Source organism: Sus scrofa, chromosome 14 (assembly GCF_000003025.6).
Source record: "Sus scrofa isolate TJ Tabasco breed Duroc chromosome 14, Sscrofa11.1, whole genome shotgun sequence".
NCBI classification, from domain to species: Eukaryota; Metazoa; Chordata; class Mammalia; order Artiodactyla; family Suidae; genus Sus; species Sus scrofa.
The window spans coordinates 38,765,666-38,790,152 of record NC_010456.5 but is presented as its reverse complement, the minus strand read 5'-3'; the positions used below and the strand labels follow the sequence as shown (position 1 = coordinate 38,790,152).

Genomic DNA, 24,487 nt, shown 5'->3' with positions numbered 1-24,487 from the left:
CTGGAACAGAAGGGAAAATGAAGCCTTGGAAATGGGCCCCAAATCACCCAGAGGCAGAATCAGGGGCTGGGTCTGACTCCTCACCTGAGGAAGGCCATATTCCTTTTAGGAAGCCCTTCTTTACAGGGCTCAGGCCTCTTAATTTTTCCCAAGGACTCCCAAGAAAAGTTTCAGACTAGAAGAGAAAAATATGGTTTCCAAATTCTGAAAGGTACAAAATTGAAGTCAGTAAATGTTTGGATTATGTCTTCAAATGCCCTTATTAAATGGAGCATTATTGCTGCATCATTACATTTGAAAATGTTTTGTGAGTTAGACCTTCCTTACTCTGTAAGAATTCCTGAGTGGAGTTCTCATTGTGGCTCAGTGGGTTAAGAACCTGACTAGTATCCATAAGGATGCTGGTTCAATCCCTGGCTTCGCTCAGTGGGTTAAAGATCCGATGTTGCCAAAGATCCGACGTTGCCGTGAGCCGTGGAGTAGGTCGCAGATGTGGTTCGGATCTGGTGTTGCTGTGGCTGTGGTGTAGGCTGGCAGTTACAGCTCTGATTCAACCCCTAGCCTGGGAACTTCCATGTGCCACAGGGGTGGCCCTAAAAAAAAAAAAAAAAAAAAAAATTCCTGAGCATGAGTATGCAGGGTAATTGCTGAAAAACCCAAAATATAGTGGACACTTGCACCCTGAGACCTGTCTTGTCCTGGAGGCGCCCTACTCTAGATCGGTGATGGGAGGTTCCGGGCGCCCTGCTGCCTCATGAGAAACACCCTTCTCTCCCACAGAGATGCTCTCAGACTCCGAGGAGGATCAGGTGTCTTCCAATACCAACAGCTATGACTACGGTGAGTCCAGTGCCCGTGCGCAGCTGGGGTCGGGGAACCAGGGCAGCTCTGGGATGGGCCCCAGGAATGAGGCAGCAAACAGCCTTACCTCTCACTGCACCTCAGCTGAGCTCTGGGCCGAGTTCCCCTGCTCCTCTCCCAGGCTCTGGGCTTTTCTTTCTTCTCAAGGGTTGTGGGGAAGGGTAGGAGGGTTGGTTCCAGCCACAGACACCTGCCCCTCCCCTGTTGCTCACGCAGGTGAAGAGTACCGGCCGCTGCTCTTCTACCAGGAGACCACGGCTCAGATCCTGGTGCAGGCCCTCAACCCCCTGGATTACAGGAAGTGGAGGAACAAGTCGGCGTACTGGAGGGCTCTCAAGGTGTTCAAGGTAAGGGGTGGGGGCACCTCTGGAGCCAGGCTTCATGCCAGCACAGGACAGTGGCCCCTCAGCCCTCTGCAGAGCTAACCCTAACCCTAACCCTAACCCCAAGCTGAGGACTTGATGGGGAAATAGATGAGCCGGGACTTGATGGGGAAGCTGAGTCACGGAGCGTGGCTGGGGCTCTGCCCCCCACGGAGGAAGGAGAGCATTTTTCCAGGGGTGGAGAGAGGAGACGGGGCCCCCTCCTGACCAGGTGAGGGCAGGGGGACAGAGCGGGTCATAGCGAGTCCAAAGGAGGCTGAGATTGAGTTTTTCTATACCCCTCACTGCTTCCCTGGGCTAAATGTCTCCTGAGGTCTCCATTCGAGCGGGGTACCCAGGCTGGTTTATGTGAGGCTCAACTACAGCTGCCTTCCACCACCCAGACCAAAAAATTTAGGGGTCTCACCTTGTAGTCGCTCCAACATGGATAGCTCTCAGGTCTCCTCAGACCCAGGGGGCAGGTAATGAACTATATTTATACCCTCAGTGCCTTTGGCTGCATTGTGACCTTGGGCAAGTTGCTTCATGTCTCTGAGCCACAGTTTCCTTCCTTGGAAGTGGGGGATAACGTTAGTGCCTTTCTTCAGGCGTGGTTGTATGACTAAGTTACGGCTGCAACAATGCTGTGTAACACACAGCCCCCAACATCTCATTCACTTATGATGACAATGTTGATTCCTGTTCAGAGGCCTACGAGTCATCAGGGGTGACTCTGCTTCAGGCTGTGGTTGGTGATTCAGGTCTGCCTCACGTCTTATTCTGGGGCCAGTGGGAGGGTGCTCTTTTCTTGGGAGAAGAGACTGGACTGAGGCGAACTTCCCAAGCACACTTTACACCTCTGTTGACAACACATTCACCAACAGCCCATTGAGCAAAGCAAGTAACATGGCCAAGTTCAACATCAGTGGGATAGGGAGATAGATTCTGCAGACTCTTGTCATTTGACAAAGTGTGGGGAAGTGTCGGGATGTGTCATTCTGTTACAGGAAGGGATTGAAGAGTTGGGAACAGTATCCAGCTGACCGCAGTGGTCATGACAATTTATGTGAAGGGCTGACTCAGGTGCTTAGCATATAGTAAGCACATCATAAGTATTATTACTCATTTAGTTACTGGCTGCAAACACAAGGTGTGGAGTCAGAGCCAGCCCTGTAGCCTGGCTTCATGTACCCTTCTATGTGGATTTGGAGAAGTTTTCTTTTCTTTCTTTCTTTCTTTTTTTTTATTTTTTGTCTTTTTAGGGCCACACTTGCAGCACATGGAGGTTCCCAAGCTAGGGGTCCAATCAGAGCTGCAGCTGCCAGCCTACGCCACAGCCACATCAACACCAGATCCAAGCCATGTCTGTGACCTACACGCCAGCACTGGGTCCTTCACCTGCTGAGCAGGGCCAGGGATCGAATCCACATCCTCATGGATACTAGCCTGGTTCATTACCACTGACCCACAATGGGAACTCCTGGAGAAATTTCCTAACCTCTCTGAGCCTCAGTTTCTTTATCTGGAAGGTAGGAAAATCAGAGTTCCTATGCTCAGTGTTGTCAGGATTAGCAGACGGGGTGCTATGGTAGCGCTGGGTTTGTGGCAGTGTGTTACAGCAGCAGGAGGTGTCTCATAAAGATGCTTGGGGACCTGCACACAGTAGATGCAGGAGCCATGTTCTTGAGTAACTGAGCTCGGGGGTTAGGGGTGGCCAGCCAAGCACAGGCCTCCCTGGTGACACCCTCCTGCCTTCTCACACTTGACAGCTGCCTGTGGAGTTCCTGCTGCTCCTCACTGTCCCCGTCATGGACCCTGACAAGGAGGATGGGAACTGGAAACGGCCCCTCAACTGCCTGCACCTGGTCATCAGCCCCCTGTTTGTGGTCCTGACCCTGCAGTCAGGGGCCTGTGAGTATCCCCTCCCCGAGGCCAGCCTCCCTCCTCCCTCCCCACACAAGGCGCCCTGGACCAGCAAGGCAATCTTCCATACAGCAGGTGCTTAATATGTGCTTGCGCCGTAAGGGACGCTAGCCTCTCACAGTCTGTTGGTCCAGTCCTACTGGCTCCAGATGGAGACTGCACCCGGGTGACCCTCGGACCAAGAACAGCCCTCTGGCTTGTTTGCTTACATTACCCAATTTGAGGATTTCATGTCAAAATCCAGGGTTGGGCTTCTCAAAAAGATCTGAGCCAAGTTGCTGAAGGTAAAAATTGGCTGGAGCTAAGAGGCACCCCTTCCTAATGTGGGTGCCCACTGACCAATTCCTCACAGGCTCATCCGTTGCCTCTTGGGTGCCCTCGGTGGGTTACTTCACTCACCTGTGTGACCGGGCTGGTTCCCACTGGCATTTGAGTCTGCCTCCTCCCTCGCCTGCCCCAGGCTTTCCTTTTTTGACCTGCTCTGGCTAAGGCAATGCCCAGTCTTATCAGGTGTCTTTTCATTCCTGCTGCTCAGGTTCTTCCTGTTGTCTGACTTTAGTATCTCATGCTGCCCAGTCCTCTGTCATTTGGGCTCCTGCCCCTCAACCCAGGGCCACCTCCTGGAGGTGGAAGTTGGGCTCTGGTAGCAAATGCATGGGTGAGAGTGGCTCTTTTGCCCAAGAGTATCAGGATGAAAAGGCTGCCAAATGCTCTGTGTTCCCCTTCCAATTTATGGGGGGGTGGGGGGGAGACACAGGAACTGAGGGGAGGAGAGTCCAGCAGGGCACAGTGTGGCCTCAGAGCTGGGAACGGTGCCCCCCTGAGGTGCCAGCTGTCTAGATTATTACGGCCCTCTGTTCCTTCTTGAACTGGAAAGCCCGGCCTCTCCACCTGGGCACTTGCTTCTCCATCTTTGTGGCGTCTTAAAAGAGGGGTTTCCAAGCATTAGTCATTCAGGAATGATCTTGGTTTTTCTCCCACTCTATACTGTTATCTTTTTTTTTTTTTTTTTTTTTTTTTTTGTCTTTTCTAGGGCCGCACCTGGGGCATATGGAGATTCCCAGGCAAGGGGTTGAATCGGAGCTGTAGTCGCTGGCCTACACCCCAGCCACAGCAATGCAGGATCCGAGCCACGTCTGCGACCTCCAACACAGCTCACGGCTACAATGGATCCTTAACCCACTGAGTGAGGCTAGGGATCAAACCCACAACCTCATGGTTCCTAGTCGGATTCATTAACCAGTGAGCCACGACGGGAACTCCTATACTGTTATCTTTGATATTTTTCTTAAATCAGCTCTCTCTTTTTTAAACTTAAATTTATTAGAAAGAAATCTGTATCACTTGCACTAAAAGGAAACTGGCATCATTTCCAATACATTTGAGGCATCTACATGTATTAAAGTGAGAGAAGAAATCCATTTTCTGAGGTGTGATTCTATGTCCATCTGTCCTTACACCATCCATGGCAGCAGGTCCACACCGGGGAAAGACTGGTCCGTGTCCACCAGCCAAGCCTCTCAATAACACCGCCAAGTTTCATCCTTCTCTAGGCCACCCGAAGAGCTGTCTGCCTTCCTCCCTCCCTCCCTCCTTTTTTTCCTTCCTTCCTTTCTCTCTCTCTCTCTCTCTCACTCTTCCTCCCTCCCCCCTTTCTTTCTTCCTTTCTTCTTTTTTGGCCACCCCACAGTGTCTGGAGTTCCCCAGCCAGGGATCAAATCCAAGCCGGAGTAGTGACCTACGCCACAGCTGTGGCAATGCTGGATCCTTAACCTACTGTACCGAGCCAGGGATTGAACCCAAGTCCCTGCTGCTGCAGAGACCCTGTTGATCCCACTGAGTCACAGCAGGTACTCCCAAACTGTCTTTTTTTTTTCTTTTTCTTTTTGTCTTTTTGTCTTTTCTAGGGCCGCACCCGTGGCATATGGAGGTTCCCAGGCTAGGGGTCAAATCAGAGCTGCATCTCCCAGCTTACTCCACAGCCACGCCAGATCCCAGTTACATCTTTGACCTACACCATAGCTTGCGGCAATACCAGATCCCCAGCCCACTGAGAGAGGCCAGGGATCGAACTCGTAACCTCGTGGTTCCTAGTCTGATGTGTTAACCACTAAGCCACAACAGGGACTCCCAGAGCTGTCTTTCTTAAGTGTCAGTTTCGTTTTTTTGTTTTTTGTTTTGTCTTTTTGTCTTTTCTAGGGCCGTACCCACGGCACATGGAGGTTCCCAGGCTAGGGCTCGAATCGGAGCTGTAGTTGCCAGCCTACGCCAGAGCCCCAGCAACGCGGGATCTGAGTCACATCTGCAACCTACACAACACAGCTCACGGCAACACTGGATCCTTAACCCACTGAGTGAGGCCAGGGATCAAACCTGCAACCCCGTGGTTCCTAGTTGGATTTGTTAACCACTGAGCCACAACAGGAACTCCTTAAGTGCCACTTTTCACATGTTGTAGTCACTCCTCCAGTCTAAGACCTCCATGGGCTCTCTGAAAAAGATGACATCCTCCAGCTATCAGTCAAGGCCTCTGAGATCCTGAGCCAGCCACCCTCCCCAGCCTTTTTCCTGCTGTTGATGGCATGAACCTGCTCAATGCCTTCCCACCCATCTCCTCCCTCTCCCTGTGGAACCTTGTGCCTCTTCTCTGCTTACAGCTCAGCTCCCCTCCTCAGCACTCCAGAAGCTCTTCCTGGCCATCCCATGCCCCAGCCACCTCCTGAAATTCCTCTGCACAGGATTGGGAAATACAGCGAAAGGACGAAAGGACCTGTCACCCAGGCATCAGGTTCTAGAGGCAGCACTATAAATAAAAGTCACATCCATCAAAATGATTCCTTGAAAAACTCCCACGATGTATTGTGCACACGACTTTATATATTCAGCCCCTCATGTAATCCTTATACCACTGATGTCTGAGAGCCAGTGAGCTAGACTAAAGGAAGAACAAAAGCAAAATCTTGTTACTTGTGTCCGGGCAGTTGAACCTCCACTGCCTTTAAGACTAGTAGTGAAATTCTAGAGTGTTCTGCCTACCTGCGGGGTTTCTTCCCTTCAGTGTTTTAATTATGAACCTCTGGAACTTTCATAACTTTATAATGGATTGGTTTGTGGGGTGGATTTCTCCAGAGAGCCAGAATCAGTGGGTAAGTTTGGGTTCAAATGTACAGTTCATCTCATGGAGTGATGCCCATCCATTGCCAATGCCTGGCTGGAAGGTGCTGTCTTGCAGCTCAGCTGGACTAAAGCATAGTGGTTGATTAGCAATGTCTGCCACGGGCATGGGAGAGGATAGTGGTGGTGAGTAGTCTTAGCCATTCTGCCTGGTTCCACAACAGAAGTTTGGAGAATGGTTTCTATATGTCTTTTCTGATGTGAGTAGCTTGAGTAGGGACTGTGTCTTTTTTTTTTTTTTTTTTTTTTTTGAATAGGGCCACACACACAGTATATGGAAGTTCCCAGGCTAGGGGTCAAATTGGAGCCACAGCTGCTAGCCTACACCACAGCCACAGCAACACAGGATCCAAGCCACGTCTGTGACCTACATCACAGCTCATGGCAATGCTGGATCCTTAACCCACTGAGTGAGGCCAGGAATTGAACCCACATCCTCATGGATACTAGTCAGATTCGTTTCTGCTGAGCCACAGTAGGAACTCCTGGGATTGTGTTTTTAATTTCTCTGTCCACCTGAAATGCCTAAGACAAGGCTGGGCTTATAAGAGGTGTCTACATCCAAATAATCGAGTTTTATCTGTGCATTTTAACCACGAGTCTCCTCTCCACAGCCTCTTAGTCCTTCCTGGAGGGCTTCCAGGGGGAAGTACCAGCTCCTTTTCTTGTCCCTCTGCAGATGGCGTCTATGAGATAGGTGGCCTCTTTCCTGTCTGGGCCGTGGTGGTGATCGCGGGCACAGCCTTGGCTGCAGTGACCTTTTTTGCCACATCCAACAGTAAGCCCCCCAGGCTTCACTGGGTAAGAACCCTGGACTCTCTAAGTCGGGGTGGGGACACTGAGGTCTCCTGGGCTAATGTCCTGGACAGTTTGGCCACTAATCACTTTCTGCGATGACAGGTCTTTAAAGCCACCTCGGGAGTCCCCATCGTGGTGCAGCTGAAACGAATCTGACTAGGAACCATGAGGTTGTGGATTTGATCCCTGGCCTCTCTCAGTTGGTTAAGGATCCGGGGTTGCTGTGAGCTGTGGTGTAGGTCGCAGACGCGGCTCAGATCCTGCGTTGCTGTGGTGTAGGCCGGTGGCTATAGCTCCGATTCAACCCCCTAGCCTGGGAATCTGCATATGCCATGGGTGTGGCCCTAAAAAGACAAAAAAGACCAAAAAAAAGCCACTTCTCAGGGGGTTTGTGCCTGTGCAGGGTCCTCTTTTTTTTTTTTTTTGGTAACAGCTTTTTTTTATATTGAGCTGTAATTCACACACCATACAAGTCACCCATTTGAGGGGTACGAATTAATGGTTTTTATTGTATTCAGAGAGTTGGGCACCCATCACCACAATTTTACAGTATTTTCATCACCTGCCAAAGAAACCCGTCCCCAGTAGCAGTCCCTCCGCACCCCCCCCCCACGTCCCCTGGCCACCATGCATCTGCTTTCTGTCTCTCTAGATGTCCCTGTTCTGTGTGTTTCAGAGAGATGGAATTGTACAATAGGTGCTCTTTTGTGACTGCCCTCTTTGACTTAGCAAAATGTTTTCAAGGTTCATCCATGTTGTAGTGCGTGGCAGTGCTTCATTCCTTCTCCTGGCCAAACACTATTTGATGGTACAGATATAGCACATGTCATTTACCCAGTCATCCATGAATGGATGCTGGGATGGTTTCCACTTTTTTAGATATTATGAATAATGCTGCCCTGACCATTGGTTTACATTTTTTTATGAGTGGCAATAATTCTCTCATTTCTCCCGGGCATATTCCTGGGAGTAGAAGTGCTGAGTCCGATGTGAACTCTTTACCTTTTTGAAGATCTACCAGCTTGTCCATCACCCTAACCAGGAAGCATGTGGGTTCCTAAGAGTCACACCCCAGTGATGAAATTGTTTGGCCTTGGGGAGTGTTTTTTTCCATTCTCTTCACTCTGTTAAAGAATTTTTAGCCGTTTGTCCAGAGACTTTTTCTTCCAAAGCTTCCTTACATTTTCTTTCTTTCTTTTTTCTTTTACTAATTATTGATTTTGAAAATTAGGGTTTTTTTTATTTTAAAGTTTTTATTGGTTTTATTCGAAGATTCATGATTCAGGCAGGATCCAAACTAGCAGAAAGAAAGGAGCTCAAAGGAGCTGTGCAAAGGGAAAGACTTTTCTAGGCAGAAGGGAGGGAGACAAAAAAATTACCCTAGGCAAAATGCACATCAGTTATTGCAAGGTTGCCTTCCTTTGGGGGATGGTTGGGTGAAAATTATAGTTTTTATTTTCAGACACTCTGGATGGATGTACCAGCCCAAAGCAAGATGAATTTTTAGCACATTGATTATTTAAAGAACTGGTTTTAGCTGGTGTTTCTTAACTATCTTTGAAGTACCGTCACCTGTTCCAACATGGATGTGCCTTGGAAACATGTGCTAAGTGCAAGAGGCCAGTCACAAAAGACCATGGATTGTATGAGGCCACTTCTGTGGCATGTCTGGAAAAGTAAATCCATGGAGACAGAAGGTAGAGGAGTGGATGCCAGAGGCTGGGAGGAGGATTAGATAGGCAGTGACTGATAAAGGGTATGGAGTTTCTTTTTGTGGTGATGGTGTGGCTTTTGGCCTGTAGACTTGAAATCTGATGAAAGCTATGATTAACCCCTTCCTGACAAAATTGTTTTTGTTTTTTGTTTTTTTTTTAATGGCCGCACCCACGGCATATGGAAGTACTCAGGCCAGGGACTGAATCCAAGCCATAGCTCCAACCTACACTTCTGCTGCGGCAATGCTAGTTTCTTTGACCCACTGCACTGGGCCAGGGATCAAACCCAAGCCTTCACAGTGACCTGAGCCACTGCATTCAGATTCTTTTTTTTTTTTTTTTTTCTTTTTTGGCCACCCCACAGCATATGGTGTTCCCAGACCAAGGATCAGATCTGACCTGTGGTAGAGACCTAAGCCACAGCTGCAGCAATGCTGGATCCTTAACCCACTGTACCAGGCCAAGGATCAAACTTTGTCCCCGCATTCCTAAGACACCATGGATCCCATTGTGCCACAGCGGGAACTCCTGCAGTCAGATTCTTAACCCACTGTACTACAGTGGGAACTCCCCCTCTTGACAAAATAGTAATATTAAACTAACATTTAATTGAGCACTTACTATACATATGCCAGGCTCTAACTTCTCATGACAGTCTGACAAGGTGGATACTATTATTGCCCCATTTTATAGCTAAGGAACTGAGGCTGTGGCCCTGTTGGGGGCCAGCCTTGGTCTCATCAGCGCACTGTTTCCCCCCCCTCCAGCTCTTTGCTTTCCTGGGCTTCCTGACCAGCGCCCTGTGGATCAATGCAGCTGCCACAGAGGTGGTGAACATCTTACGGTCTCTGGGTGTGGTCTTCTGGCTGAGCAACACCGTCCTGGGGCTCACACTGCTGGCCTGGGGGAACAGCATTGGAGGTGACTTGGGGCCGGGACCGGGTGGGGGCGGGGGCGCAGGTGGCCTCTGAGATGAGCACAGTCACATCACTGCTTATTGCTCCCCAGCCAGAATTGCACATGGAAAGAGGTGTCCAGGGCATGTGCTTGGAGCAGGTGCTCAGTGCCCGTTGTCATTCTGGAGTAACCATCACTGGGCATCAGGGTGGGATGGCCTGGATTGGACCTGAGCCAGGAGACTCTGTAGAAGCCCTAGCCTCTCCCCTGCTCTCTGATGCACGGACACTCCCCAGAGTTCAGGCCGTACGTGGAACTCATTGCAGCCAACCAGGCTGAATGTGTCTGTGGGTGTGTGACAAGGGGAGGCATTTACTCATGTATACGTATATCCTTCCCTGCAGCTGCCAGGTAGGGTTGGTCAGGTTGTACACTGCCCAAGGCATCCTGACAAGAGGTCAGGGGGCCCAAAATCTAGCTCTCCTTCCACTCACCTTTTGGGCCCTTTTTCCTAATTTGGATGGAAGTGTGTACTAGCAGCAGACAGGACACAGGTGAAAGATGGGTGGTAGTATGTCACACCCACAAAGTCACCCCTGGTAGGAAAGAGGGGGGAAAAGGAATTGAGGAGGGAGTATTGCTTTATGGGACACTGCGGCCTCCCATAGCACTCAGCTGCGTGCCAGACCCACGTGGACATTCATCAGTGTTTGTTGACTGAATAACTGTGAGTGAGAATGAAGGTGTGAGTGGTCAAGGAGAGCCAGGGGGAGTCTCTCACCACTCAAGGCCTTCTCTTGTTTCCACGCAGATGCTTTCTCAGATTTCACGCTGGCCCGCCAGGGCTACCCAAGGATGGCGTTCTCAGCCTGTTTTGGTGGCATCATCTTCAGTATCCTTTCTGGGGCTGCCCTCCCCTCAGTGCTGGAGCCAAGGGTGTGCTCCATGTCCCCCCCTCCCCCGGGTCTGGCTTTCACTGGAACACCTGGGGCAGATGATGCGGCTGCTTGAGCCTCAGCTCCTTCATTTATAAGACGGGGATATTGAGGAGACTGACCTCTTAGGTTATTGTAAAGATTGAATGAAGTGACGGAAGTTCTTGGCACCCGGAAAACAGCAGCGATGGCAAATGTTTTTATTGTTAGGCAGAGGAATTATTGTAGGTGGCCACACTCTCTGCTTATAGATGTCAGGGTTGGCAGATGTTTTTCTTAAAGGGCCAGAACGTATTTTAGATTTTCAGGGGCCATAGGATTTCTTTGGCAACCTCTCAACTCAGCTGTTGTGATATGGAAAACAGCCATGGGCAATATGTAAGTGAATGGGTGTGACTGTGTCTCAATAAAACTTTATTGATAAAAAGCAGGCAGTGGGCCAGATTGCCCTGCAGGCTTTAATTTGCCACCCCTTGATCTATGTAGAAAAGACAGGGTCAGGCAGCCTGGGGCTGTGACAAAAACAGGGCTTCGAGTCCTGACAGTCTAGGGTTCCAGTGCCACCACGTGCTATAGCTGCAAGATCTCAGGGCTTTGCATTCCTCTTGCTCAGCAGTTGCCTCTGCAAATTAGAAATGGGTTGGCTTGCGGACTGATGATGAGTAAAGCACCCAGGGTACCGTGACCAGTGCACGGCAGATACGCAGCAAGTGGTATATAGTGTTGGTGGTGAAATAAGCAGTTATTTAAAGGCACTTAAAGGGCAGTTCTCCCTGAGTGTCACAGCGAAAGGACTGCAGGGTGAGCTGCTAGGTGGCACAACACAGTCCAAACTGGCAGAGACTATGTGTCAGACCTCCTGCCGTTTGTCCCTTGCAGGTGCCCCCTGTGACCTGCTCCTGGCTTTAGGGCTGTGGCCTCTCCTGACCTCTTAGATTGGGGTAAGAAGGAGGGCACCCAGGCTGGAGCGGTGTCCCCCAAACAACACTTTGGGGTGACCGGGAGCCATGCTCTGTCACTAGTCACCCAATGGACTGTGGGCAGTCACTTTGTCTCATCTCTGTTTCTCCATCTTTGGAGTGCCTACCAGGTACCAAGTGTTTCTGTCACCTCCTGTGATCCTTCCAGGTTGAGGCAAAATATGCACTGGACATTTTCTTAGAGGAGCAAAAACTGGATAGAGTCTCCTTATATAGGTTTTTTTTTTTTTTTTTTTTTAAACAGGGTGCTGGGGGAGGTGGGAGCACAGGCAGAGATCAGAAAGAAATCCCATGGGCTGTGTGGTTGGGCTTATGGGGCGCATGTTCCAGCAAACTTCCTGAGCTGGGCTGCAGATATCCTGGTGGGCGTGGGGCTGGGCTGCCTACTTCAGATCTCCAGGGGCCACACGGAAGTGAAGGTGAGTAGCCAGATGCTTCTGCAGGGGACTTCCTCATAAGGCGCTACCTCACCCTCCTCTTGTGCCTCTGCCCTCCTCCACCTCCCCTCTGCCCGGGAGACCATTCACTTCTCAGTAGATTACACTTACTGGGGAGAAGACTTGTCCGAATTTGTGACAAGTCTGATTTGTAGAATGTCCTAAAAATATTTTGCACGTACTGGTTAAAAAAGGGGGAGGAATTCCTTGCCAGATCTCAGAGTCATCAAGATGTAGCTTTGAGGGAAAGGGGCAGGAAGGCCCAGGATCGGGATCCCAGTCCCATCACTGGAGTCTTGCTGCATGACTGTGAGTGTATTAGGACTCTGAGAGTCTCTGAGCCTCAGTTTTCTCACCTGTGAAATGAGGTTGATATCCCCCCCACAACAAGCTTCCTGGATAAGTGTAGATGATGTAAGGGCCAGGCTGAACACCTTATCCCACAACTGCTCAGAGAGGACAAGTTGGGATGAGAGAATGTGGGCGAGAGCCCCCAGAAGCAGGGAGCTCCATAGATTTGGAGAAGGTTCTGAAATGCACTGAGCAGCAATGGTTCTGTGGGTTCAAGGGCACCCAGGGATTTCCTGGGGGTGCACAAGACCTCCTGACCTGGCATTTCAGGGGGCTGGGGGCTGAAAACATGCGTCTTTTTTTTGTTTTGTTCTGTTTTGTCACCCCACAGCATATAGAGTTCCCAGGCCAGGGATCAGATCTGAGCCACAGTTGCAACCGATGCCACAGCTTCGGCATCACTGGATCCTTAACCCACTGTGCTGGACTGGGGGATTGAATCTGTGTTCCAGAGCTCTAGAGATGCCACTGATCCCACTGCACCACAGGGTGCATGCCTGGAAATCTGCATTTTTTAAAAGGGCCACACCCACGGCATATGGAGGTTCCCAGGCTAGGGGTCAAATCAGAACTGCAGCTGCTGGCCTACACCACAGCCACAGCAATGCCAGATCCCCAACCCACCGAGCAAGGCTAGGAATTGAATCTGAGTCTTCGCAACACAGGATCCAAGCTGCATCTGAGAGCTACACCACAGCTCACAGCAATGCCGGATGCTCAACCCACTGAGCAAGGCCAGGGATTGAACTTGAGTTCTATCTATGCTAGCTGGGTTCGTTACCATTAAGCCACCATGAATACACTCTGTGGGCACTGATGGAGGTTAGGACACTTGAGAAACACTTTTTCCAATAAGGTTTGTTTTTTGTTGTTGTTGTCTTCTAGGGCTGCACCTGCGGCATATGGAGGTTCCCAGGCTAGGGGTCTAATTGGAGCTGTAGTCACCAGCCTAAGCCACAGCCACAGCAACACCAGATCTGAGCCATGTCTGTGACCTACACCACAGCTCACGGCAAGGCCGGATCCTTAACTCACTGAGTGAGGCCAGGGATCAAGCCTTCAACCTCATGGTTCCTAGTCAGATTCACTAACCACTGCGCCACAACGGGAACTCCCTCCAATAAGGTTGAAAACAAATACTTCTCTGGGTGGGGGGCCAGGCAGGTATTGGAAGCATGTGGATGATTCAGGTGGGGGCCTGTGTGGACTGATAGTCCAGCCCTTCTAGATGAGAAGAAATTGCGATTCCTAGGTGAACTTTTCTCTTTGGAAATAGTGTGCAGGGCAAACAGCCCTGGGTGCAAGGCAGATTCAACCAGATTCGGGCCCCAAGTTTGGATTCCCAAGGACTTGGCCTCAGAAGCCAAACCTGGGAAAAGAGGAAGATAGAAGGGAGGATGTGGCCCAGGGGATGGTTTTAATACTTAGCGTGTTGAAAGCCCTTGGAATGTGAGGCCGAATGATGTCTTTAGTGGGAACAAAGTTTCCCACCTCTTCCTCTAAGAGGCTGCTGTCCTTGAATAGACTCCTGACTTGTGTCTTTAACTGGCAGCAGGGCCAGCCTTTCACAGTGGCCACACCCATAGCCAATAGCTACTTACTGCCTGAAAAGTTTGCTTTTTAAAGGGTAAGCACCCTCCGTCTGCACATTTTGTTTATGCTCTTCGTGGGTTTAGTAGGTTCCTTTCATTCTCCCTTCTCAGGCAGCTCCAGATGATTAGGCTTTAGGGTTGGCCCCCTGAGGGCCCTGTTTTCTCTGGCTCCCCATGGAGTGTGTGTGTGTCTGTATGTCTGTGTCTGCATTCCACCGCCTTTGTGCTGAGTTTAGGAAATGCTCCTGCTGGTAATTGCATAAGGCAGGCCTCCTGAGAGCTCATCATAGAAGGACGTCCATGGTGTACTGTTGGCTGAAAAACAGGTTGCTCTTAAACAGGTGCCGACTGTGTGATCCTCTCTCTGATGTCAGATGGACAGGCCTCTGTGTACATGTGTGTACCCACACATCTGTGTGTAGAACTGTTGACAGGGGAGTGTAAGAGCTTGGACCTTGGATTTGGGTTCTGTCACGTACTACTGTTGATCCTTGAACAATATGGGAATGGGGGCACTGACTTTCCCTCGCCGTCACAAATCTGCACACCATCTTTGCCTCAAAAGCAAAGGAATTGATAAATGACTTGCCCAGGGGCAGGAGGCTGAAACAGTTTGGATAGAATCATGACTCAAACCCTAGCTCTTCTGATTCCACATCTCTCATTGAACACAAACTTTTCCCCCGTGCTTAAAAGACTGTGAAATGAAAATATAGGTAGTTCCCATTGTGGCTCAGGGAGTTAAGAACCCGACTAGGATCCATAAGGATGTGGGTTCGATCCCTGGCCTCACTTGGTGGGCTAAGGATCCAGCATTGCCACAAGCTGCAGTGTGGGTCACAGATGTGGCTTGCATCCAGTGTTGCTGCAGCTGTGGTGTAGGCTGGCAGCTGCAGCTCTGATTCGACCCCTAGCCTGGGAACTTCTGTTTGCATCAGGTGCGGCCCTAAAAAAGCCCCAGCAAAACCAGGTACTATAGTACATGGGTCTGCATACAAGCGGACCCATGCAGTTCAAAGCAGTGCTGTTCAAGGGTCAGCTGTACTCGGTTTCCTCCACTGTGGATTGGTGACACTCATCTCAGTCCCTTAGGTGACAGGGAGATAAAACACCATGGTGAGTGTCACATACCTAGGGGAGTACCTAGGATTAAGTTTTCCATGTATGTTAGATAGATGCTAAGTCTGGAGCGGGGAGAGGCGGGGAGGGCGCAATTTTACTTGCTTTTACTCTTCTGTATTGCTGGGGAATTTTTCAACAACTGCATGTAGTGTGTGTGTGTGTGTGTGTGTGTGTGTGTCTGTGTGTGTGTGTGTGTCTAAAACTGCATGTAGTGTGTGTGTGTGTGTGTGTGTGTGTGTATAAAACATATCCTAGGGATGTCATGACAAATTACTGCATACTAGGTGGCTTATAACATCTTACTTCCAAAAGTCCCTCCCTGGCCCCTAACAATGGGCCCTCAAACATGGACTTGACTGTTGGTTGCAGTGACCCAGCCTCTCTCCCGGTCTCCCCTCCACAGCTGGAGCCGGATGGACTGTTGGTGTGGGTTCTGGCCGGTGCCCTGGGCCTCAGCCTCGTCTGTTCCCTGGTCTCGGTCCCACTGCAGTGCTTCCAGCTGAACAAAGTCTACGGCTGCTGCCTGCTCCTCTTCTACTTGACTTTCCTCGTCGTGGCCCTGCTCACCGAATTTGGAGTGATTCACTTGAAAAGTGTGTGAGTGACGCTGTGGCGGGGGTCCGCCTGCTGGTCGGGAAGTGTAACTTGAGGGGGCGAGAATGGAGGATGAGGCGCCTTCAGTAGGGCCCGCCTGGCCGTGCGTGGCCGTGGCCATGAACGTGAACATGGTGAGGGCTCTGCGGGGCCACGCTCTCTGCCAGAGCTTCCAGTCGCCGAGGTGTGTAGCGAGCATGGCTAAACCTTGTTTCTGGGACTGTGGAGGCTGGGCCTCCCTGTGGACAAACTTCCAAACAAAACGTAGAAGACTTGCTGTGTTACCTCCAGAGCCCCTCTTGAAAGTTGGGGTCTGGGGCGTAGGGGATGACTGGGCACCTTCCAGGCTGGGGTTGGAAGACTCCAAAGAGCTCAGGGCCAGAGGCCCCGGCACCTCCCTCTAGTCACCCCTCGCTGCCTTCCTGCCTCTTCTCAGGGCTCAAAGGGCTGCCAAACCCGAGTTTAGGGAGTCAGGCTGACTTGGACCCGGCAGACAGAACATCTTGTGTGCGGTGGGCCTTGGGCTGCCGCGGGCTTAGTTCTAGAGCCACACTGTCCAACAGAAGTAGAATGTGAGACATATGCCTGATTTTGAATCTTCTAGTCGTCATGTTAATAAAGCCAAATGCAAAAGGTGAAATCAGGGATAATATATATTGCTCCAAAATAGCAGCCATGGTACTGGCCCATTAGTGGCTGCCATATCAGACGGCACAACTCTAGACTCTGCCTCTAGAAGTGTCTGCTGGCTTCAGAGGTTTCCCCAGCTGCAAAACAGGAGTTAGTCCGTGCCCTGTGCCTACCTCAGGGGAGCCCTGGGCTGGGGTCCCCAGGCCTGCAAGCTCCTGGGAGGGGTGGTGAGCGCCCCATAGTGCCTTCCTGCTGTCAGTCTGTGACCCGCCTTTGCAATATTGCAGCTCTTGCATTTGCTTGATGCCTTAATGCCGGCAGTAAAGGGATTCAACTGTCTTTTTCCAATGAAAAAATTAAATATTTCAAATATGCAGAAAAGAACATACTCTCAACTGTTATCAGTTCTTAACCTGGGCCAGGTGATGAGTGGTTGGGTCCAGAGCCAAAGGCCCTTGAGCCTGACAGATCTGGGCTTTGTGGAAGGGCTGAGCGGGGTTGAGAACGGCCCCAGCTCGGTCCTCTCCCTCTTCCCTCTGGTCTTGGAAGCCCCCGAAGGGCCTGGTGGAAGGTATGAGGCAGCAGCCATATGTACAAAGCAGAGACTCTTTTATTAATATGCCAGAAATCTGGAGCCGTGGTGGGTTTTCTAGGTAACAAATCACCGATGTACAAAACCTTACAGCGTCGCTCCTGCTATCTGTACAAAATGATTGTCGCGTGGTGTGGAGTAAGGCTGGGGCGGGGGGTGGGAGGGAAGCAAGGAGGAGGGGCCAGATGGCATCCCCTCTAAAGTGGGGCAGGGGCATAGGGCCATTGCTGCCACTGCTGGGTGGTGTGACCCAGAGCAAGTCGTGAGTCTCACCTTGGTTTCATTCAGCTGATGTGGAAGGCGAGAGGGCCGCTGGGCTGGGCATCCCGGGGTCCCACAGAGCTCACAGCCCTGGGGGGACACCTGTTTCCTGCTTGACGGCCTGTGTGCAAGTTGCAGGGTGAACCTGAGGAGGCTCCCACCCAGTGACCCCTCGAGGGCAGCTGTCTTTAGGCTCAGTGATGGGGACTCCCACCGGTGGCTGGAGTCTGGTCCATCAGCACTGCTGCCACTTGGTCTTCGTCTCATCCCTGGCTAGAAACAGATCCTTTCTCAGGACAGCGTTGGAAGGCCTGGGAGAGATCCCACCCTTCCCAGTACTGGCCTTTATCCCAACGTGGGAGAGGATGAACTCAATCTCTCTGGCACCCCTCCCAGGTTTCAGCCTCCTACGGGCAAAGGAAGGGATGAGAACAAGGTGCAGGCGCTGAGGTTGGGGACTCACGCACTTCTCTAGAGGCCGCCCCCGGATTCCTGCTTCCGAAATGCCCATTTCAGTACACAAAGGCTAAAAGGCACCCAGTTGTGCAAATAAAGTTCCTTCTCTGGAGAGGGGATGGGGTTCTGGCCCTGGTGCCGAGCTGCCCCCATGGCTGCTGGCCCTCCTGAGACAGAGGACAAAGTCCAGTCCTGGTTCCCTTTGGGAATCTCAGTGGTTCTTAAATGATTTGTTGTCTCCCCAAAGGGCTGTGCTTTAAAAACAAAAATGCCCACTACCTCTCCCCTGGTAAGGGGCAGAGCTGTGCTGTGCTGGCTCCAGGATCACCCCTCTGAGGCTGCAGTTTGGAGTGGAGATGGGGGGGACCCTGTCTGTTTGGGAAGAGGATACAGCGAGGGGGAGTCAGCCCGCCTGTTCCTCCTTCCTAAGTCACAGAGGCAGAGAAGGCAGCTCAAAGCTGGGGTTGGGACAGGATGGCCAGCGGGGACTGCGTCCCCTGCCCTCTCCTCCCTCCCTGCCCCCTGCTCGGCTTGCAGCCTAGAGGAGCTGAGCCACAGCCCCCTCTGCTTACCCTGCTGCCACTGCCACCACCAGCACCACTCACCAGGGCGGCCAACCCTGACAGCCTGCTGTGGATTCAAGCAGCAGCCCTTTCCTGATCACACACCGATCTCGGAGCACTCCCCTGAGGCCCCTGGGGAACTTGGGCAACCGAAAGGCCACCTGAACCCACTCCCAGGAGTGGTCAAGTCCAAGGAGGGGGCTGCTCAAGGTGAGGTGGGGAGCTGGCCAAGGGGACCCACAGGTTCAGCCACAGGGCAGCGTGGACGGCCCGCGGTCAGCGTCAACACTTTGTTCCCGTTTCCAGCAAATACACACACACCAAGGACCTGCTATTGGCTTTAGCAGAATCCTGAATTAACCAAAATGTCTTTTTGCTTGAACAGGACAATCCCAAGGCAAAGGAATTTAAGGAGAAAGCCCATTTCAGGGAGGGAGCCATTGGCCTGGCCTCGTGCCTATTCTCCTCCTCCCGCTGGGCTGTGAGTCCAAACGCCATTTCAGGAGGATTTTCAGCAACAAGGGCTGAAACCAAAAGAAGGGTGGGCGAGAAGGCTCGTGGAGCCAGGACACAGCATCTCTTGCTGCCCAGCACTGAGATCTGACCATGTGGAATAACCACAGCCCTGGATTACTTGTTCTGGTAGGTGCCAGGTATGCCCTATGACATTATCACAGAGATAGAAATGCCAACCTGAAGATGTGGGCTCTTTCCTTCCTAAGTGGCTTTGTCCCCAAAGCAGGACACAGAAACCCAAGGACCTGGGCTGCAGGGAAGGTTAGTGGGGAAGCTAGCTGTCAGCTGGGGCAGGTTCTGGAAGCAGCGTCAGGAAGATGGTGTGGATCTGGCTTGGGGACGCTGGCCTACTTTGAAGGCAAGCCCTGCAGAGACCAGCAGAATCTATTCAAGTGCTCTGGTGAAGGGGCCTTCTGGAGCTTTCCATGTTAAGAAGAGCTCCTAGTGGCTTGACCCCCGTCCCCAAATGAAATTGATTTCTGGGGTTAACAGGGCAAGGTAGTTAAAAGCCAACCCCAACTCGTCTGTCTTTTCTTCTACATATAAATATGTGCATATATATGAATATGTGTATATATATATATAATATATGCTATACATACATATACACACACATTATTTTGATACATCGTAGTAAAATAATACTATTGTTATTGCATAGAAGAGATGGCTTTTGCAGGCTAGAGTTAGGTGATGGTCTGGGAGCGCTGGCGGCTGCCTGGAGGCTGCTGGGTGGTGGGGACCACACAGCCGCTGAGCTGTCGCTGCTGTTCTTCCTGCTTCTGGGCATGTTCCTCGTACCACTCCTAAAGCAGAGAGCAGACAGGGTGCTGAGCGCAGCCTGATGGGACCACCCATGCTGGGCAGGGCTGTGACCCCGCCCAGCACACAGTGGGCAGCAGGAGGAAGCCTCAGCCAAGGAGGCAGGGCCGCCAGTCCCAACCAGCTGGGACCAAACAGCCCCTCACGCCCATACCTGAATATGGCCCTAAATAGAAAAATTATGGTGCCATTGTTCCCTTTTGAATTTGGTTTGCAAAATTCCTTGTCAAGGTAGTAATTAGCACCTCTGTGAACACAATCTGGGTTGTTCATAAAGGGAGGATCCCGACTCCCTGAGTTATCCCTTTTGAGCTGGACAGAAACTGTATCCTCATTTTACCCCCGGGACAGCTGATGCTCAAGGGTTGTTTAAAGTTGTACGAGGCCTGCGTGTCTCTCCCAGCTCCTTCATTGCTTTTGCTGCCCTTCAAACAGGCTGCGAGGGCATTTGGAAAAAAACCAAACAGTTCACTCACCTAAGATTATTATTATTATTATTATATTATCTGACATCTTCAGGTAATTGAGAAATTATTTTTTTGTCTTTTTGGTCTTTTTAGGGCTGCACCCATGGCATACGGAGGTTCCCAGGCTAAGGGTCAAATTGGAGCTGCAGCTGCTGGCCTACACCACAGCCACAGCAATGCAGGATCTGAGATGTATCTACGACCTACACCACAGCTCACGGCAACACCAGATCCTTAACCTACTGAGCGAGGCCAGAGATTGAACCTGTGTCCTCATGGATGCTAGTTAGGCTCATTAACTGCTAAGCCACCGTGGGAACTCCCAGGTAATTAAGAAATTGAAAAAATTAGCCCTAGGTTTTTAAAGAGTCGAAATCGCAAACTTTAGAGTTTAAAAAATATTGAGGTGGCCTAGTTCTGTGCCCCCTCTTTATACAGATGGGGAAGCTGAGGCTGGGCATGGGCGGACAGGGAGAGGCCAGGACAGCGCCTGAGCTCACATCCAGTGCTTTGTGAGGCAGGGACTGACTGTCCCCCTTTTGCAGGTGTGGGTGGGCTGAGTGACTTGCCCAAGGTTACAGAGCCTGGAATCAACCCAGGTTTTATGACACCAAAGCTCAGAGTAGTTCCTTTATCTGTGACACCAAGTGCGGGGAGCCCCAGGTATCCGCCCACACCCCTTGTGTTTTCATAGAGAATGTGCGAGTCACGTGAGGGGACTGCAGCCTTTCGGGCATGGACACTGGTCCTCCCTGTCCCAGGGAAACAAGGGTCCAGCCTGCAACCAGCATAGGCTCAATGGCTGGCGAGGGACCCTGAACAGACAGGTGGCCCATGGTCCGTAGTCTCCGTCTGGAGTGCAGAGTGCCAGCCACATGGTGCTTTGTAAACTACTTCACTCAGCTACCAAAGTGGAAGGATGGGGAGATTTTGCAAAACAACATCTTACCCTTAAGAGGCACAGCGGGCCCTTGCTCCTATCGAGCAGCGTTTGGTTGGACGTGGGAAGGGCCACCCTCTTTGAAGAGGCTGGTCCTGGCCAGCTGGCCAGGGGCCCCACGCTCCCCCTGCCCAGTATGGCTCCTGTTTTCTTTGTGGTTCTGGCTCAGAGTAGGAGCATGAGATGAAGTTCAGTGACTTGTGTAAAACTGGACAGGGGGGCTGCCTGCATTGGGAAACACTTCAAGGGTTCAAGGCTGAACCCTAAAGCCCCCCAACCCCACCTGAGTCCCAGGCACCACCGGTAGTGGTCCCCATGGCCGACTGCACAGCTCCCCTAACAACTGAAGATGGGGACCGGAGAGGAGCCCCCGCTCAGCAGTGGGGAGGACCACTGTCCCAGCAGCAAGGTCAGGGGTGCTCTTACCTGAATCTCCTCTTGGTACATCTTTAGGCTCAGATCGCTTTTGGTCCTTGACCTCCGTCCCAGAAACACCAGGGCATTTTGCTGGACAGGAACAGAAAAAGGCTTCAGGGACTGGCCCGAGGCAGAGCCCTGGCACCAGGCCTCGGTGGGCCCCACCTGCTCCTCTGGCTTGTGCATTGGTGTTCCACCCCCTAAGAAGTGTCACCCAAGACCTGAGGGGATGGGCAGTGGGGGAGGGACTGCACTAAGCTATGACCTGCCGCCTCCATAGGATGAGACCCTGCCTCTCCCACCTCGTATCTCTCCATCTGGGAAAGGATCTTGAGTAGCTGCGTGATGTCCGAGGTGGCTCCCCGTGCTTCTCGGTAGAGCTTCAGGACAGCAACCAGCTCATCTTTGGAGAGTTCCTTCTCCAGGGTGATGCCGCCGTCAACTGCAGCAGGGGAGGGTGGCGGTGGGAAGGAGCCTGGGTTCAGAGCCCCCACTCTGCTGGTTTAGCATCCTCCCTGCTGCTAAAGGTTCCCTCTCCAGGTAAAACGCTGGCTCAGCACGACACGCACCCTCCCAACCCTCCCCCCAACACACACCCACTGCTGGGGATGTCAGGGGCACTGGTCAGGCCAGCAGCTTACAGGGCACAGAGGGTTTCAAGAGGGGGTCTCTGAGCAAAGAGAAAATGATCGAGTGCTCTGAGAGGATAGAGATAAGAGATCTAGAAAGATGAGTCCGATGGGAAAGCTGAATGGCCAGAAGACTGGACAGCTAAAAAGCTGACCGCTGGACAGACACACGAGCAGCAGGCAGCACATGCCCCCGGCCCTCGCACGGACCTTCTGAGTCCTGGTTCTTGCGGCTGTAGTTCATTCGGAAGACGAAGGCTTCGAGGATGAAGGCGACGATGATCGTCATCACCACCTGGCCAGGCACAGAGAAGGGGGAAGAGAGAGGAGGGCGTGGCGGGGAGCTGCTGTGCGGCCCCAGAGCCTGGTCAGATGTGTCCCTAGCCCCTGCTCCCTGAGCTGCCACCCAGGGAGTGGGGATGGCTGGAGGCTTTGAAGACGGGAGATGGGGCGCCCTGCAGCTCAGACCTACCATGGTCACGATGTAGAAGGTCATGAAGTAGAGGCGGCTCCAGTGCGAGGTCTGAGAGGTGACGCCTTCCTGGAGGGGGAGGAGGGCAGGCAGTGGGCAAGCGCCTGGGGCGGGGCCCGGTCACCGTCTACGGGGGCCACAGAGAGGCCCCTGCTCTTTAGAGACCCCTCCCGCTTTGCCTTCCCTTGGGGGGACAAAGGAGGGGATCTCACTCCCGTGGGCCTCAAAATTCCTCTGTGCTCCTAAGGCCTGACGGTCCCCAGGACGAACAGTGCAGGATAGCCTTTGGAAGAGTCTAAGGATGGGGAAAAAGAACCACCAACCAACCCTGCCACCCTGTTTCTTGATTGAAAAGTTTCTACCACAGAGGTGGCAGAAGGACAGAGACCCAGAGGCTAAATGGCCTCTCCTGGCTGCTAGGGGTTGGGTGGACAGGGTGGCTCCTGGGACTCAGGCCATACTGTGGCCTCCCCGGAGAACCCTGCCCCCCGTGGGGAATGGGAAGACCAATGCACCCCATGCTGGACAAAGGGAGAGCCAAGGCTGGCCTCAGAGAGCGGTGGAAAGATGCCCCCAGGAGCTGACGGCGGCCCTTACCATGATGATGTACCAGTTGTTGACAACTGTCAGCTCAAACAAGGTCACTGCCAAAAGGAAGGAAGAAACAGACATGTCTCGATCACACCTGCTTTCACAAAGTGAGTTTCAGGTGGCCTCTCTCCACCTATCCTGGGGGCTGTGCACCTGTCTGTCCGCTTGGGCTGTGAGCTCCAGAAAGAGCAGCCCAGGCCCATCCCTGGGTGCCCGCCTTCCAGGGAGTGCTGCCATCTTGGCCTGTCCCCCAAAAGGCACATCCCTTGCCTCAGCGGCTCATGATGGATCAGGGCTGGGTGGGGATACTGGATCAAGAGCCCCAGACCTTCCTCGGTGTAGATCTGGGGTATCATGGGGGGGAGGTCCCTTCCTCTTGAGAAGCTGTGACTGGAAGGACCCCTTCCCTCCGTGCCCCCGGCCTCCCAGCCTCTCCATGGAACCGAGAAGCAGAGCTCTCTCTGTGGGCCTGGCCCAGGTCATGCAGGGCACTGTGGCCGGCTGGCATGGCTGGGTCCCATCCTGTGACTGTAGGGTATGACAAAGGGAGGTTCCCTAGCATCAGGCTGCACCCTCTCCCAGCCAAGCAGGAAGTTCTTCTGCTTTCCAACACTGAACAAGCGATGGGAAAAGCAGTACAACCTGGTGGCCACGTGAGCCCTGGGGCCTGGCCTGTACCCCCGAAGCCGGGCAAACCTCCATCAGGGCCGGAGAGGACTCGAGGAAGTGTGGCAAAGAGCTTGGGAGTGGAGGCCTCGGACAGCTCTACCCACCCCACCTGGGACCTGTGGTGACAAAGGCGGCATGCCTGCCCGGGGTTCCTGCACTCACCGAAGCTGTTCAGGATGTTGTCAAAGTTATTAAGATAGTAGTAACCTTCCTCTACGACGGTCCTGTTGCCCATGGTGCGATTGAGCCAGCGGTAGGCATCTGCCACGGTGCTCGTGCTGGCCGGGGGGACAGGGGGTGGAAGGGAAAGTCACAAGACAAAGGGTCACCTCGACAGAGGCCAGAAAGTTTAACCAAACTGAGGTCTAGCCGGGGAGTGTCGGTCCTGGCCCGGCCCCCAGGCCAGCTCTCTTACCCATCTTCCTGACTCGAGGGGAGCCCCCAGGATCCTGCTGGAAACCCCCAGACTTGCTGCCTCCCCCATCCAGTTCCACTGGGCATCTCTCTGCTGCCAGCCAGGCCTTCTTCCTCTCAGTGGCCCAAGGGAGGTGCAGGGGTTGGGGGGTGAGGTGGGGGTGGCAGAGCCTCCTCTGGACAGCCGCCCCCACCAGTCTGGGATTTGCCTGGAGGCCGGGTGCCAACAGCAACCCTGGAGAGGGTCCGCTCCGCGTGGGGCTTTCCCCAGCACGGGGCCTGAGAGTTCTTTCCTGTTCTGATCGGT

General features: G+C 52.4%; 2 protein-coding genes across 9 annotated transcripts in view; one reads left to right on the top strand and one right to left on the bottom strand.

Moving 5' to 3' along the window:
- The window catches only part of SLC8B1 (solute carrier family 8 member B1), a 34,866-nt gene extending 18,109 nt beyond the window's left edge, over window positions 1-16,757 (top strand). For 3 of the 4 annotated variants that reach the window (XM_021073269.1, XM_021073270.1, XM_021073273.1), the window contains 8 exons: window positions 781-840; window positions 1,078-1,208; window positions 2,993-3,134; window positions 7,000-7,098; window positions 9,601-9,754; window positions 10,542-10,622; window positions 12,000-12,064; window positions 15,551-16,757. In XM_021073269.1, the coding sequence (XP_020928928.1) occupies window positions 781-840; window positions 1,078-1,208; window positions 2,993-3,134; window positions 7,000-7,098; window positions 9,601-9,754; window positions 10,542-10,622; window positions 12,000-12,064; window positions 15,551-15,831 (1,013 nt within the window). In that variant the 3' untranslated portion in view covers window positions 15,832-16,757. Of the gene's footprint in view, window positions 1-780; window positions 841-1,077; window positions 1,209-2,992; window positions 3,135-6,999; window positions 7,122-9,600; window positions 9,755-10,541; window positions 10,623-11,999; window positions 12,065-15,550 lie in introns of all 4 variants that reach the window. The other variant, XM_021073271.1, reaches the window with a different exon arrangement.
- TPCN1 (two pore segment channel 1) overlaps window positions 16,964-24,487 on the bottom strand; it is a 74,510-nt gene continuing 66,986 nt past the window's right edge. For 4 of the 5 annotated variants that reach the window (XM_021073266.1, XM_021073265.1, XM_021073267.1 and 1 more), the window contains 7 exons: window positions 23,929-24,044; window positions 23,104-23,150; window positions 22,507-22,575; window positions 22,245-22,329; window positions 21,708-21,847; window positions 21,415-21,495; window positions 18,191-19,565 (listed from right to left, as the gene is read on the bottom strand). In XM_021073266.1, the coding sequence (XP_020928925.1) occupies window positions 19,446-19,565; window positions 21,415-21,495; window positions 21,708-21,847; window positions 22,245-22,329; window positions 22,507-22,575; window positions 23,104-23,150; window positions 23,929-24,044 (658 nt within the window). In that variant the 3' untranslated portion in view covers window positions 18,191-19,445. Of the gene's footprint in view, window positions 19,566-21,414; window positions 21,496-21,707; window positions 21,848-22,244; window positions 22,330-22,506; window positions 22,576-23,103; window positions 23,151-23,928; window positions 24,045-24,487 lie in introns of all 5 variants that reach the window. The other variant, XM_021073264.1, reaches the window with a different exon arrangement.